The sequence below is a fragment of the Harpia harpyja genome, chromosome 14 (genome assembly GCF_026419915.1).
Source record: "Harpia harpyja isolate bHarHar1 chromosome 14, bHarHar1 primary haplotype, whole genome shotgun sequence".
In the NCBI taxonomy this organism is placed as follows: Eukaryota; Metazoa; Chordata; class Aves; order Accipitriformes; family Accipitridae; genus Harpia; species Harpia harpyja.
Window position 1 is genome coordinate 27,083,189 of NC_068953.1, and position 14,071 is coordinate 27,097,259.

A 14,071-nucleotide genomic window follows, 5' to 3' on the forward strand; every position below is an offset into this window, starting at 1 on the left:
GGCGGCCCCCGGGCAGCCGCGGCCCGCCCTTCGCCTCGGCCGCGGGGGCGCCCGGCCCCGGCTGCAGGGCGGCGCTCCCGGCGGGGCGGGGCCGGGGGGACGAGCCGGCCGCCCCGGGACCGCGAGGCCGCGCCCAGGCGGAGCGGTCTGTGGCGGCCCACGCGTGTTCCTGCTGCCAGCCGGGCTGTCCCCCGCGTCTCTTCGTGCCCTGTGGTTCTCCGGGTGGTCAACAGCCGTCAGCCCGGGGCGGTTCCACCTAGCAGCTCCAAGAGGCGCGGGTTTGCGGTGCTTAAATGCTACCCGAAACCCTTCACAGCCGTTACAAGGGAAAGGAAAGGGTCGGGTTTGCCCCACGTCTCCCGAGACAAAGAGCAACAAGTGCGGGAAACAGCAAAACATGACCTGTAACAAAAGGTTGAGGGAGTTGCGTTGTTGGCGCTTACAAAAAAAAAGGCACTTCGGGGATGTGGTCCAGGCTTTGAAAGCGTTGGAAGGGCTGGGATATGCCCGATGTGAGAGCCAGCAATAACTTGCAGGAAGGAGATACACGAAGCAGCTCTGTGATCTACCAGCTAAGGAAGTTGTGCAACATCTTTCGCCAGAGGTTTCCAAGCAGGCCGGGGCCTGCCTCGGGCCAAGCGCGCACAGGGAAGTAAGCGGAAGAGGCAAAGATAAGAAAAATAATTGTAGAAAGGAGGGGATGTGGCCATGAGCGAGATGGCGGAGGCATGAGGGAAGAGCTGAGCTGCAGTCCAGCATTAGTAAATCCAAGCCTTAAGTGGGTAACCCACTTGCTTGAGTTGCTCACAAACTAAGTGGCCATTAGTTACTACTACTGAGGAAGGACGTTCCTGCACGCGTGGTTTTCCCTCTGTGTGAATTTAAGGACAAAGCCATGTAAAACATCTACAGGGAACGTTCCCCGCTGCGTTGTGGTGAATTTTCAGTAAGCTGTTACATTGCTGTGAAAATCTGAACAACATCTACATACCTGTAAATAAGTAGTGTTTTGATCAATACACGTATTTTGATGATAACAGGCGAGCTTTTTTTTTTCCCCCAGAGACAATCTGCAATTTGTCTTTATATCAGCAACAGAACAGGCTTATGCATCTTGTAGACTTGCTAGGCCGCAAAAGCGTGTCTAACAATTTAATGTGCTTAAACAGTGAAAGAAAATGGCACACCATGACACAGCTAATAATTCATATTCCATGCAGAATTGGTATTTAAAAAAACCAGCTAGTACATTGTCCATCTGTGTGTTTATTTTGGTGCTGTTGTCAGAGTAACCATGACACTTTATGCCGACTACTCTCTCTCCTTCTGAATCTAACAAGATCTGGATGACAGATTACTTCAACAAATCTGCCAATTCTATGATCTGTAAAGAGCTAAGTGTATGTACATGACAGTGTATTTCAGGCATGGAAGAAGTGTTTTATTTGAACTGCAAATGCGTAGCTGCTCACGGGCTCAGATTCCCTACCAAATACTAACCCCTCTCCTTGCGTTCCCCAGGAAAGCACAGCAGTTTTTATTCTGGAAAAAACAGGTCGAGGAGAAATACTAGGAGTATAATTTACTTTAAATAAAAGGAAATTGCTCTCCCAAAAAGTGTGTGTTTGGTTTGACCTCCCCTGCCTTGATGCATGCTTAAAGGTATTGTGTAAATGTCTCTTATGTTAAACACATTCCCTGCAGCCCAGCAGGACTGTGCAGGTTAGAAATACCTGCGTTGAAGAGCCCTAATATTAGCTCAGAACGTGGGCATCTCACATTCAGGACATCAATAACAACTTCTTAGGTAATCTTTATTAGCAACTTTAGTCCCTAATTTTTACCATTAGCTTTAATGTGTAACCAAAACTAAAACCAGATGATCTAGTCTCAAATTTCAACACGATGAGAAAAACTAGATTTTATTCATATATGTTATTACCAATCCCAGGCAGAAGAAAACTAGGTTATAAAGGCCTTCAGAGCCTGAAGAATGACTTCAAAGCCTAAATGATCCTCCTTTTTTTTTTTTTTTTTTTTCCAGTTTGAAACCTGAAATTCCTTATTTGGAATGAACAACATAGCTTCTACCCATAAACAGTGTAAGATACTAAAAATCTACACCAAGAATTGCATCCTTTCTATACCACCATAATTACTTCCATCAGAGAAAACAAGAGCAACAACCCTCTCAGAAAAATCTCTTTCCCAACCAAAATATCAACATGAAATAAAATCTGTAACTCAACTCAGGCATCCCTGAAGCATTAAGGAACAGAGATGTTTAATGTAGGCTTTGAGCACATTAGTTAGAAAGTGGAAACTCAAGCTAAATAGCCATTAGCACAGAAAATAAACTGCTAGAATAATACTATACATATATTGAAATCCTTTTCAAAGGGATAATGAAATTATCCTTTCCTTCTCCCTGACTGTTTTCCACCACATACGCACACTTCTAAACACAAATGATTTGACTCACAAGGAAAGGTATCCAAAACATCTTCTATTCCAAGGCCATTCTCCTGACTCTCACATTGCATTAAGTGCTACTTTGTTTTTTTTCATATTTATCAGCCTCTTGGCTTTTGAGTAAACTTATCCCAACCAATCTGCCTTTTTCTGTTCCTTTCCCTATAACTCCTTATGCAATTAAGTTTGCTCTTCCATTAGCTTAACTTTGAATTACTGTCTAATTCTGTTAATTTTGCATAAAATACCATAAACAGAAAATAGTTGCCTTGTCAGGTAGGCAGATTTGGAAGGGTGGCTATCAGCATTAGATATTTAAGAGAAAATATATTACACAATTTTTAAAAGACTAAGATTGTAAAAGGGACTAGACTCTGCTCACTAAATGGTTATGTCATACAAAAATCAGTAAAGAGGGGATTTGGGGTTTGTTAATCAATACACAAGCTTCAAAGGAAAGAAGGAATTTTTAATGTGTTGTATTAATTTCTAAGAACTAAGAGAGAACACTGACCCAAATACTGAATGTAAATATATTTCTAAGAAATTTAGTAGGCAGTAGAGTAACAGGGCAGAATAAAGCAGGTGACAAGGAAAAGGAAGTGGCTTAACCAAAGAAAATTTCACCCTGTCCTATGAACTGTGTCTTTCAGTGCTTCCTATTTTCACAGCTTTTTGGCTGGAGCCTGGAACAAGACAGCAACATAACACTGTGAAACCTCTTGATTAAAGTGACACGGGGAACATTGTTACTGAAAACCGCCATCTCTGTGAGACATACACGCATGGCAAAGATGAGGACATGTACAACAGGCTGATGGGACCTCTATCTCCTGGCAAGAAAATGATCTAAAACATAGAAAGACTGGTATTTAAGAATCATTTATTAATACAAACACACATCTAGCAACTTTTCCCCATGTACTAACAACAGCCTTATCTGAACACCAGTAAACATCATTCTATGCAAGCAAGAGATACCCTAGTTCACTGGATATTATGCAGCAGAGAGAATAACCAGTTCAAATGCATTTTCAAAGGTGATGTTAAAAGCCTTCCTTGTATGCCATTATGCAGCAACGTCACATTAGCATGCATTAATGAAGGACTGTAAGCCTTACATTTGAATTATATTTTCAAGCTTGTATCACACCCTCAGAGGTATTGAGTCAGGTTTTAATATCTCCTGGTGGTAGAGACTACAAGCGTAAATGTGGGTAACTGCATTTAAAACCATATTACTTTCACCATTAATATGCAGCTTCAGCTCATGTTGAGACTGGACTTTCAAACTTACATATATTTCATCAATTTTTTAAAAATAGACTTCTGTCTAGAATAAGCGCCATTGTTTTGCCAGATCTACAAACCCTTAATTTCGGACAGCTCACTGTGAAGAGATTAATTACTGGTTATCGGTATAGTCTTCGTACACTTTTAGACTCAGCTCAGTAGGTTGTATAAAATGTACATGTCTGTCTTAAGCACCAGCAACATCAGATGCATGTAAATACACTAGTATATATAAAAAAAAGAAAAATCCTGCAACCAAACACTTTTTCTAGCTCTTTGATGAAGAATCTGAAATTAGTCAGCCACTTGTACAGGCCAATGTCAGCTTTAAAAGCACACCAAATTCTCTCAGTAGTTTAAATGTAGATTTTAAGTCCTTTTTTTTTAACTTCCAGTAAGCCAGAGCAATCATACTAATTTCACTTTAAAAGAACGGATTATTTCCTTCCACATTACTTAAGATGAAGGTCTAAATATATACATATATATTAAAACATTAAAAGACATAATTCATTTTTTTTGCCCCTGAATTAGGGTGTGCCCTTAGTAATAACCACCTCGATTTTGTTCAGTTAGGATTTATATGCAAATGTCAGAGGAAACTTAAAATTTGTTATAAAGAGAATATTCTTCCCATTTACATTGTTTTAATTAAAAAAAAAAAAGGTTCAGAGTAAAGTAGTTTCAATACAGCTTCGTGGCCTTGATTTCTTGAGTAATTTACTGTAGGCGTCTCAACTGACACCTCAAAGTTTTTGTCCATCTGTTACTACTCTTTTCTAAATTAGATTAATACTAGGTTAAGAGAACTTCCTCCCATTTGAACGACGTTTTTGGCTAACATATTAGGATTTTGGTCACGCTAATGGGATGCACAGAAACAGTATGTATGGAACAAGTGACAGCCACAGGGTGTTCAGTAGCCATACTGCAACACTTGGTAAGCCAGTTAGGCCTGGATTTAGGTGATGCAGAGGCCAAAGCATACCATGCCATGGGTGCCCTTGTACCCCCCCTCTCCCTGAAAGGGCAGTTGTTTATTATTATAACATGAGTTTGCTCATCTATAAATTGCCAGGTGAAGACAGCAGTCCTAGTTCAGTATCAAACACCTCAAGTTGGGAGCTTTTTTGGCGCAAGAACACACACTAGTAATGTTCCTGCCTGCTCAAAGTGCTTTCACTGTTTTCTTTCATGTTTCCTTTCTCTACATAGCATTGGGAGAAATCTGGTGCAGCCACGGTGACCTTCTGGCACCTCAGCCTGCAGAGAGTCCAGGAGAACATCACTCAAACCTCCTCAGGCACAAGGAAGTCTTCATGACCTTTCAGCTCCAACCCATCCATTCTCTCCCAACACCAGGAAGCTGAATATCAGATGGATCTAGTTAATTTCCCTGAAGCTTTGGCAGCACAGTGGACCAAAGGCAAATACCCTTTTACTACTGCTATTTTATATTAACTCTAAGTTTTATTTGTTTTGTGTTCCATGGAGGTAGCATTGGGTGCAGCAGGCCTCAGCAGTTAGAACATCTGCAGCCTCACATTCATCAGGGTGGGGGGAAGCCATCTCATCTCCCAAGCATATATGCGCCATCAGTCTGCAACTGCTGAAACCAAAGCTAGCTTTCTGTGTGGCTCCATACTTTCTGAAAACAGCTTTGTAAGCCACCACAGGAAGAGTATTCTACTATCCATTAAAGTTACATTGGCAATCTGTGTCTCAAAGTCCCAGCTTAGTCATGCATTTAAGTGCCCAATTTCCTCCATATACCAATTATGCACATATTATGAGCATTTTCCAACTGATCTCAACAAAGCTGTCCTGTGCATTGCAGATAACAAAAGTTAATATGCACATGTTCTGCTCCCTGCTCGTTCCTCATAAACATATACCACATTGCCTGTCTATGGCTTCTAAACCTGCCTCGCTTGTGTATCTCATTTTTCTGTAGTTCCTGATCGACCCATTGGCCTCTCTGATCACCCTCCCTTGAGTATGAAGAATTAAGCAATAACAAGGAGACTTTATGCATTCACATAGCAAAGCACAAAACTGTCTCAGAGCTGCATGTGGTGGTAAATTTCAGTAACTCCACAGCTTAAGGCTCTATTGAGGAAACGACTGTCTAACAGGCCAGTTCCTAGAGAGGACTTGTTCCGTGCAGGACTAGGAAACCTTTCACGTATATGCTGTAACCACACGAATATCAGCAGGAAAACAACTGATGTAAGTAACTTGGGCCTTGTGTACCAGACGAATTACTGTGTATGGAGAAAGGGCAGTTTTTCTGCAGAAGCCCAAGCACCAGCCACATAGAGCATCTCCTTAAGGTGCACAGGGACTTCTGCTGTAGAGGCAAACATCCAAAATTTTGCATTTCAAGCATTAACTGCTACTTTGGGTCTAAACTCTGTTGATCCAGCCCCTGTATTAAGACAGAAAGGTACATAGTAAGACTGGTACTACAATAGCAAGGAGTTAAAAATGCAAGTCTCCTCCACTTTTTAAAAACTAATAAATAAAAAAGATTTATTCCAAGCAGCCTTGTCTTTAGAAAAACATTCTATTTATGGTTAGTCTTTGTTTTCTGCCCTGAAGCCAATCTGCAATCTAATGAACCAGAAATTTTTTTACTTCAGGACTCCACACCTTTGACATTAACCCTTAGTGTACGATTCACCCGTCTCACAGATTTTAGAATTCAAAGTTTACCTTCAGGAACCAGGAACTAGAAGCATAACCTAGTAAACTAGAGTACTGCAAGTACTCTTGTTAACCAGTCCCATTGACGTTTGTTCTCATGAGGAAGGAAGGTACAAATGCTAGGAAGGAAGATCTGGCTTCTACCTCATATTCCCTGACTGCCTAACTTAATCTGAGTGATTTCATAGTACAGTGTCATTACTTGACTAACCAAGGTTGCAGAACCACAAAGTATCTGGAAGCCTTACAGACACCCACTCACCAGCGATCTTTTTGACACCACTGTAACACAGCAATGTTTTCTTCCTGTAGTTCATCTCGTCTATCTCCACAGTGATTATAAAAGGCAAACAAGATCGTTCTTATCTTCAACTGGTGGGTTTTTATGGCAGTGTCACAGTGCTGATAGCAAAGTAAATCCAAACACAATCAAGAGCAGCCATGTAATCATCTTTCAATGGCAGATTTGGTTTGGGTTCTTTTCCCAGTGTTACTGTATTTAGTAACATATAATTAATTTCATAAACATACCTCCATGGAATTTAGCATTGTCAAATTGTGCTTATTCTTGCTGGCACAGTAAGATTAAGGGTATTTATTAATCTCTTAAACATTTTTTGTCTCTACAGAATGGAAGCTACAGAAGCACCCGATAGTCCAACATGGCAAGACCATACAAAGGAATAGTGCTACATGCCTGGGTTGCAAGTTATCATATTACAGGCTAACTTGGAACATAGCATGACACCACATAATTGTTATAAAAGCGGCTCTACAGGAGGTAAAAAGACATATTAGGTTGTGACAAAGCCAAATACCTTTTCTATATACTGACTGCAGGTTTATGCAGCATTATAGGACAGTCAGTAAAGCCTAGCAGGGACATCAAGGGATAAGACAGACAGTATATAAAATAACATTGACTCCCCGAATTTTTTTTTTTTTGAAGGCAGCAAACAGATACAGTGCTGAGACTCTGCCAGACTACATATGAAAGACTTGATCCTGCTCCACTTGCAAGTTATTTTACTTCCTACTACCAAAAAAACCCCCCAAACATAAAACGCCATCAAGTCAGAGCAGTAATGCTCCATTACCATGTTGTCTTGATATAAGGTCTTCACAGCCTACAACATAGATTAAAAAGTTTGATCCTTTGGTCTTTTTTGCTGTATTTTATTCCAGCCAAGCTCAAAAACCACCAAACAAAAAAACCCCACCAAACAAAAAATGCCACGATGGAGTAATAGCTTGCATAGAACAGACAGAAAAGACCCGATATAAAATTGTTCTCTCTGGTGGAGAAACTTGATTTTGTGCAATAAAGTTTCAAGACATGCTGATCCATCCACTTAACCAACAGGTTTTCAGTGCAGAGAAACTATCAAGATTTTCCACAATATGAAAAGATTGCAAGTGCCTAGTTCAACATATTTATTATAACCAATATAGGTTTATACTGAGTTACATGACAGATTACAGCTAGATTTCTAAATATACAACAACAACAAAAACTCAAGACATGCTTTTATGTTTATTTAGATTTTAAAAGTAATATCACCCTTAAGGCAATAGCAAAATATTTCCTTTTAATTATGTGAGACTTTAATATGGTCATATATAATACTCTATGTTCTGATGAAAATAGGTTAGTTTTACACCAGATAGTGCTACTTCGTTTACATAATGAAAACTAGGATTTTTCTATAAATAAAGGTTTAATAACAAAATTGTCTGTTGATTTATTTTTAGAGAGAAGAACTGATGTGATCACCAACTCCTTTATTTCTAGTTATGCATACACCACCAATCTTAAACATACTGAATGGGTCTTCAGGAAATACCAGCTCCTGTTCTATTTGTTTTCTTACAGTGTTAACAAAATACAACCCATTTTCTACATGACAGCTGCCCTACCACTATTTTTTCTGGGCAGGTATGGACCAATGAATGCATGAACTCAATTTAATAGCAGATGAATGAGGATCTGTTCTTTAAAACAACTTGGCCACTTTATGCTTCATCAACAGTATACAGGATTTAGCTTCTTTAAAATCTCTATCTTAACTAGGCTGTTGGAATAAATCTGAAGTTAGAAGACAGAAATATGAAAGACTTAAAAAAGCTAAATGTACATCTAGCTCATGCTAATTTTAAAATATATTAAAATTTGGCATGCATTGTAATTCAAGAGTAAGGATCTAGCAAGACATGGATATTAGATTTCTCTTAGGGTTGCAGAACATTATGATCAGCTGTTGACTGTTACAGAAAGTAACATTCTCTCTTCCTCTCTGGCCCTCAAAGATGAAATGGGGTTGGTGGTGTGTTGAATGCATACAGAAACATAGAGCTACCTTTCGTGTTTTAAGTTCTCTAGTATACTCACAAAAGGCAGCCTAACAATTCAGCAAAGCCAGCAGTCTAGATTTTGGAAGTATCACAAGCCACAAACAGAATCACACAAGTTAAAAGATTTTCCAGCTAGATGTTTTTTTTTAAATGGAAAAAAGTTCGTAATGGATCTTATGCCTAGAGCAAGGAGAGAGTTCCACTGAATTCCAGCAGAACTGGTGCTGATATGGCAGCAATTTAAACACTTGTATTTAGTTAACCCCATGACAGCAAGCAGATTTCCTAAGTTTCTGCACTGGTAGTCATTCAGCTTTTAGAGCTGGGGAACAGTTGTCAGTGATTGGGTAAAAGAAAACCCTAGCTCTACTTCAGCAGTTTTGTCTATCACTTAATAGAAGGATGAATATGAACTAAGTAATAAACCATAGTTTGGGTAGAACTAAATATTTATAGCTATTATTTAAATATTTATGAAGTGCTGGAACTCTGCAAGACACTGTTTCTATTTAATATTCTCCTGCAAGTTTTCACAATATTGTTTAAATTTTTGTCCTTCACATGGCTGTATCACTTAAACCATACATTTTATTTAAAACATATGCAAGAATAAATACATTTCATCTAAAAAAAGTCTTGAAATTAAGGAGCCACAAAGACAAGCAAGATATCCCTTGAAGTCCCATGTAGTTACTGTTACAGATAGGTAAGAGAGAGGGTGATCTTAGATATGTTTAGTTTAAAATTCAATAGTAGTCATGCAAAATCAACACAGTTGTGAGCATATTGTAGCACCACTTGAAGTTAACTGGTACATATTATTAGCTCTGTTGTAGTAATACCTGTCAGTCACACTAGTGCACGTATGGAAGGGAGGCAGCCCAGTAATTGGGAGAAATGTCTGTTTTTCTAAGCCTCATTCAAGAGTGTGTATGTTTGCAAAACCTCAATTTTTAGCTGCAAAAGCATTATCACAGCAAGGCAGAAGTTTCACTGGGTTTTGCAGACTCAGGTAAATATATTATGTTACACCATCAAAAGACATTAAAAAAAAATAACCAAAGTACAGCTCAGCAGATTTATGCATTAGGCTGCAAGCCATCTAAAAACCAGGTCCGAAGCTATATTAGAGGTTACAAGATCCTACTTAGCAATTCAGGTTAGCCCACGTAAAAAGTGCAAACCTATGATATCTTCCAATTAAGTCAACCTCTGCATGTCTTGAGGGGAGAAAAAGACAGAGACCAAAACCCCATACAATTCATACTGACTTCCAATCCCATCCTACAAGACAACTTTGTGAGGTTTTTGGAACACAGCTAGGAAGCCATCTACGGTGACAAATTACAGTTGCTACTACAACACTACCATGACAGAGCATTTTAAGGATAATTTACAATAACTCCTTCAGAAGCTATTGAACAAAGAACACCAAAGCTTGCACTGACCTCTTTATAATTCAAGAACTCTCCCCACTCCATGATAAAGAGGTTTTAGAGAATATGAAAGCACAGTCCAGGGGGTCCTCATAAGACAGAGCAGATTTCAGCATCCTCTCAGTTTCCTATATCTCAACAGTTGCAGAAGTGCCATTTGTGTAGCCACCTTTAGACTTCATGTGGTCCTGAATTGATACAGCCTAGAAAAAAAGTTTATTAGAACATGCATCTTAAAGTCTAGTTGCCAGAACAATTATTAAAAGCATAAATTTGAAGAGGCCGGTGAGCCATACGTTTACACTGTTGGGTCCCAACAGTAGTAGGGAGAAATAACAGCTAAACCCAGGATTGTTAAGGACTATTTTCAGTCAGTGCATTAGATGGGTCCTGCTATTCAAAATCCACTTATTGTTACATCCTTCACCCTGGCACAGCTTTGACTTCAAGGTGATCTGTTATCTGGACCTAGTATCAAATGTATCCACAGAATCCTTATCCAAAAGGCTCTCATCATACGTAAAGATACTGGGGAAATGAGCAATTCCTGCTGAATATATCTTCCACAGTATCTTATGTTTACAAACCAAAGGAGAGTTCTGTTCTGATGCTATTCTATTGATGGGGGAGGTGGGGGGGGAAGTCAGATTTTTCTCTCTCTTACAGTTATCTAGTACTTTTTTAGCTACCTGCTCTACACGTTACTGAGTGGAGATTTCTGCTTATCCAAGAGGTGCACACTTACTGATGAATAGTCACTACTCATCTCTCTTGCCCCAACATGCGCAGTGTGTACAAAGTTCATTGGTTCTCCTATCATATTCCGGTCCAGTCTCCGACGCCTCTTCTATAAGAAAGAAGATACCTTAGGTCTCTATTCAGAAAACATGAGCAACTTTCAGACAGAAACAAGCAGCTGAGATGAGACAGTCAGTACTGACCCCTAGTAACTCCTCATGGCAACCAGGCTGAAGTTTCAGACTGTTTGCAATAAGAGAGGGTCAAAGTCACTTTTATTACAGCTCATTGAATTTTTGCAAAAACTTTCTTTAATGTTGGAAAGTCAAGGCCTGAGAACTGCAAACAGTCACATGGCCAAAGTTTCTGGCAAAACACACATAGCTTAAACATAGTTTAACAGGCCTGCTTTTAGTTTTTGCATTACTTAGCCCAAACTAATCAAAACAACGTGACAATGGAAGCATTTTCCATATAACTGAAAGGCAAAATTTCAAATCTGACAAAGGATGGCAGTTGTGCATCTACCTACCGGCTGGGGCTGTTCACCATTGCACCAATTAAAACAAACCAGGAACTCAGTCATTCTATTTTTCAGCAGGTAATAAGGTCTTGCTAAGCGTAATTATTTCTCTGGGAGTTAAAGCAACACGAAGACCAAGATGCAGTTCCTAAGGTGAGTTTAGGAAGGAATTGCTTGTGCAGATTCCCTGGTAAAGATCATAGAAAGCATCTGATGAGTATACCTGCAAAGAGATTATTATTTAAATTTATACTAAAATATATCAAAGTCTTGTAACAGTTATTGAGCAACAGACATTTCGGAAGACTAAAACAAGACTGTAAAATTCTTAAACACACCTGGACTGAAAAGTAGCATCAATTTGAAATCAGTATGTTCATGTCAGAAGTCAGGGTTAAGAACTCTGCACATTTACACCCAGACAGCCAGTAGTATAAGTTCTGGTTTCCTTACAGAAGCGTAATAAAAAGAAATGCTAGAATTAAGTTAGGTCTTGTTTAACAGTCTGCAGTCTGGTTGTAAGCAGAGCTAGCCAATACTCATGAACTATTTAGTATTTTGAAAGAAAAGAGCTTTGAAGCACAACAGATTGAATGCTTAACATTTACAAACTGGTGCAAAAGAAAGTTTCCTTCTTATATCTGACATAGTTACTCTTATTAGACATAGAAAAGCTCAAAGTAAAGACTATTCTACAACTCCAAAAAGCCCTTAAAAGAGGGGGGAAAAAAGCTTTGTATACCAGCAACAGAAACCATTCATCAGAGCCTAGAGCTTCCCAGAATGTATAAAACTATTAACATAGCACTCCTGAACTAAAGACACAACCAGGAAACTCACTAACTTTAAGTGCCCTGAAGCTATGATAAAAACCAACTTTTTAGTGGTTACCGCCCCCCCCCCCCTTTTTTTCTTTTTTTAGTATCTTCCTTCAAATCAAACCCAGGACTATAGAGTAGCCTTTCATATCAACTTTTTCATACATCAGATTATTAAAACAATATTATAACATGTTAATTTATAAAGAAGGGATTGGTTTTTTTTTTAAAGCTTACAGCTTCACAGAAATTCCAGCTTCATCAATTCAGTCTTTCTAAGCTTCCACTAAAGTCTTCGCAACCAAACAACATAAGATTCCCCCTTCACAGGCATTTCTTATGTAGTCCCACAATTATGTAATTAGCACATCTATTTCTTTCACCTTTGTGGTTTTCTTACACTTCATCACTTCTCACACTTCAAGCAGATTTTTTAAATTTCTGCCATTTATCTTTCAAAGCGTTTGTTACATTTGCCTCTTAGCTTTAGGTGGCCTATGTGATACTTATTGCAGAATGTGTCATATATTATTCCATTTTATCCTGGGTAGTTTTAATACAACTCATTATCTGGCTCAATTACCATTTTTCACCTCACTTCATCCTCTCACAACGGTCTTTATCACCACTGACACCTTGTTTGAGTCCAGCAAAGAAGGGACAGTGGCCCATGCAACCATAAGAACACGCAGAAGCTGAAGCTTTTACCTACACTTCACATTAGTTGCAGAATTTGGGGGTTTATTTCATGTTAAGGAGACAGTATCAAAGCTAAGATTTTCTTAAAAATCATAAAGTGTGTCGCTGTACGCTAATAACCTATTTTGAAAGCAGACTGAGATGAGCATCAAATTAGATAGAGAAACACTCCCATCCCAAAATAACAGTCGAACTCCTACTCTCCTGCTGCCATACCCCCCAGCATTTGGCCATCTACCTCCATGGGGCTCCACGCGTACCTGGGTGTTACCTGCTGCTCCCAGGGAGTCCTGACGGGATGGTATGTCCTCATGCAAGCGCTGGCACACAGCCAGCTCCTGTCGTGGCAACTGCAGTGCGTTTACAGTTCATATTCCCAGGTTATAATTAATCCTGATTGCTAAGCAAGAATGCTTCACTGTGATCCCGTACCCTGCGACGGTTCCTTCACTCTGTAAGGTGCTGCAGAATTCTGTTGTGCACTTCACGCTTACCTACAGGTGTCAGAAAAGCAGAACGGAAACCACAAATAGCACCCTAGTTTGGCGTCAGCTTTGTGCAGCCGTGCAGTTTTCTCAGCACTATCCATACAGCCTGTGGCTCACTTCCACCCCTGCAGCAGCTCTGCAGGTGTCCTCCTGGCACACAGCAGCACTGGACGTCTTCCTGTTGTGTTTCACAACAGAACTCTTCTTTTCCTCTGCGTGAGTCAGAGTATCATCCTCCAGGACAGGAATGTCTGTGCTGGGGCATGGGACACCACCTTCCTCCCACAGACTCAAGGTTTCCACGCTAACTGGAAGAATTTTAAAAACATCTTAATGTGTTCAGGCTCACCCAGGGCTAATAAAAGCCAACAAGAATCCCCAAACCGAGGAGAAAACAACATTTTGTCAGTGTTGGCACGCAGACCAGAATTGGACAATATCCTGTTGTTCTTTCTCTCTATTTTTCACCATAGCAGCAGTATCATCGAGGAGAGAAAGACAAAGGGCCAGGGAAATGGCTAGCACACGCAGACACAGATGTTGAAT

At 39.7% G+C, this 14,071-nt stretch overlaps 1 protein-coding gene across 4 annotated transcripts; it reads right to left on the reverse strand.

Annotated features, from left to right (window-relative positions):
* Window positions 1-7,051: 7,051 nt before the first annotated feature.
* On the reverse strand, window positions 7,052-13,912 carry LOC128151426 (CDC42 small effector protein 2-B-like). 4 transcript variants are annotated; one of them, XM_052808873.1, is made up of 4 exons: window positions 13,532-13,912; window positions 11,530-11,743; window positions 11,005-11,106; window positions 7,052-10,462 (listed from the first exon to the last, which is right to left on the reverse strand). In XM_052808873.1, the coding sequence occupies exons 2-4, from the start codon at window positions 11,581-11,583 to the stop codon at window positions 10,388-10,390; spliced, it is 231 nt and encodes a 76-aa protein (XP_052664833.1). In that variant the 5' UTR covers window positions 11,584-11,743; window positions 13,532-13,912; the 3' UTR covers window positions 7,052-10,387. The 4 variants fall into 4 exon arrangements, with proteins under 4 accessions (XP_052664833.1, XP_052664832.1, XP_052664831.1 ...); XM_052808872.1 differs by having other exon boundaries at window positions 13,309-13,912; XM_052808871.1 differs by having other exon boundaries at window positions 11,530-11,707; window positions 13,298-13,912.
* Window positions 13,913-14,071: the final 159 nt, after the last annotated feature.

Coding starts and splice junctions, on each gene's coding strand:
- LOC128151426 (XM_052808873.1), bottom strand. CDS start 11,583: ATGACTGAGTTCCTGGTTTGTTTTAATTGGTGCAATGGTGAACAGCCC. Junction 11,107..11,529: donor ATGGTGAACAGCCCCAGCCG/GTAGGTAGATGC, acceptor TCTTTCTTATAG/AAGAGGCGTCGGAGACTGGA. Junction 10,463..11,004: donor TGAGTAGTGACTATTCATCA/GTAAGTGTGCAC, acceptor CTTTTTTTCTAG/GCTGTATCAATTCAGGACCA.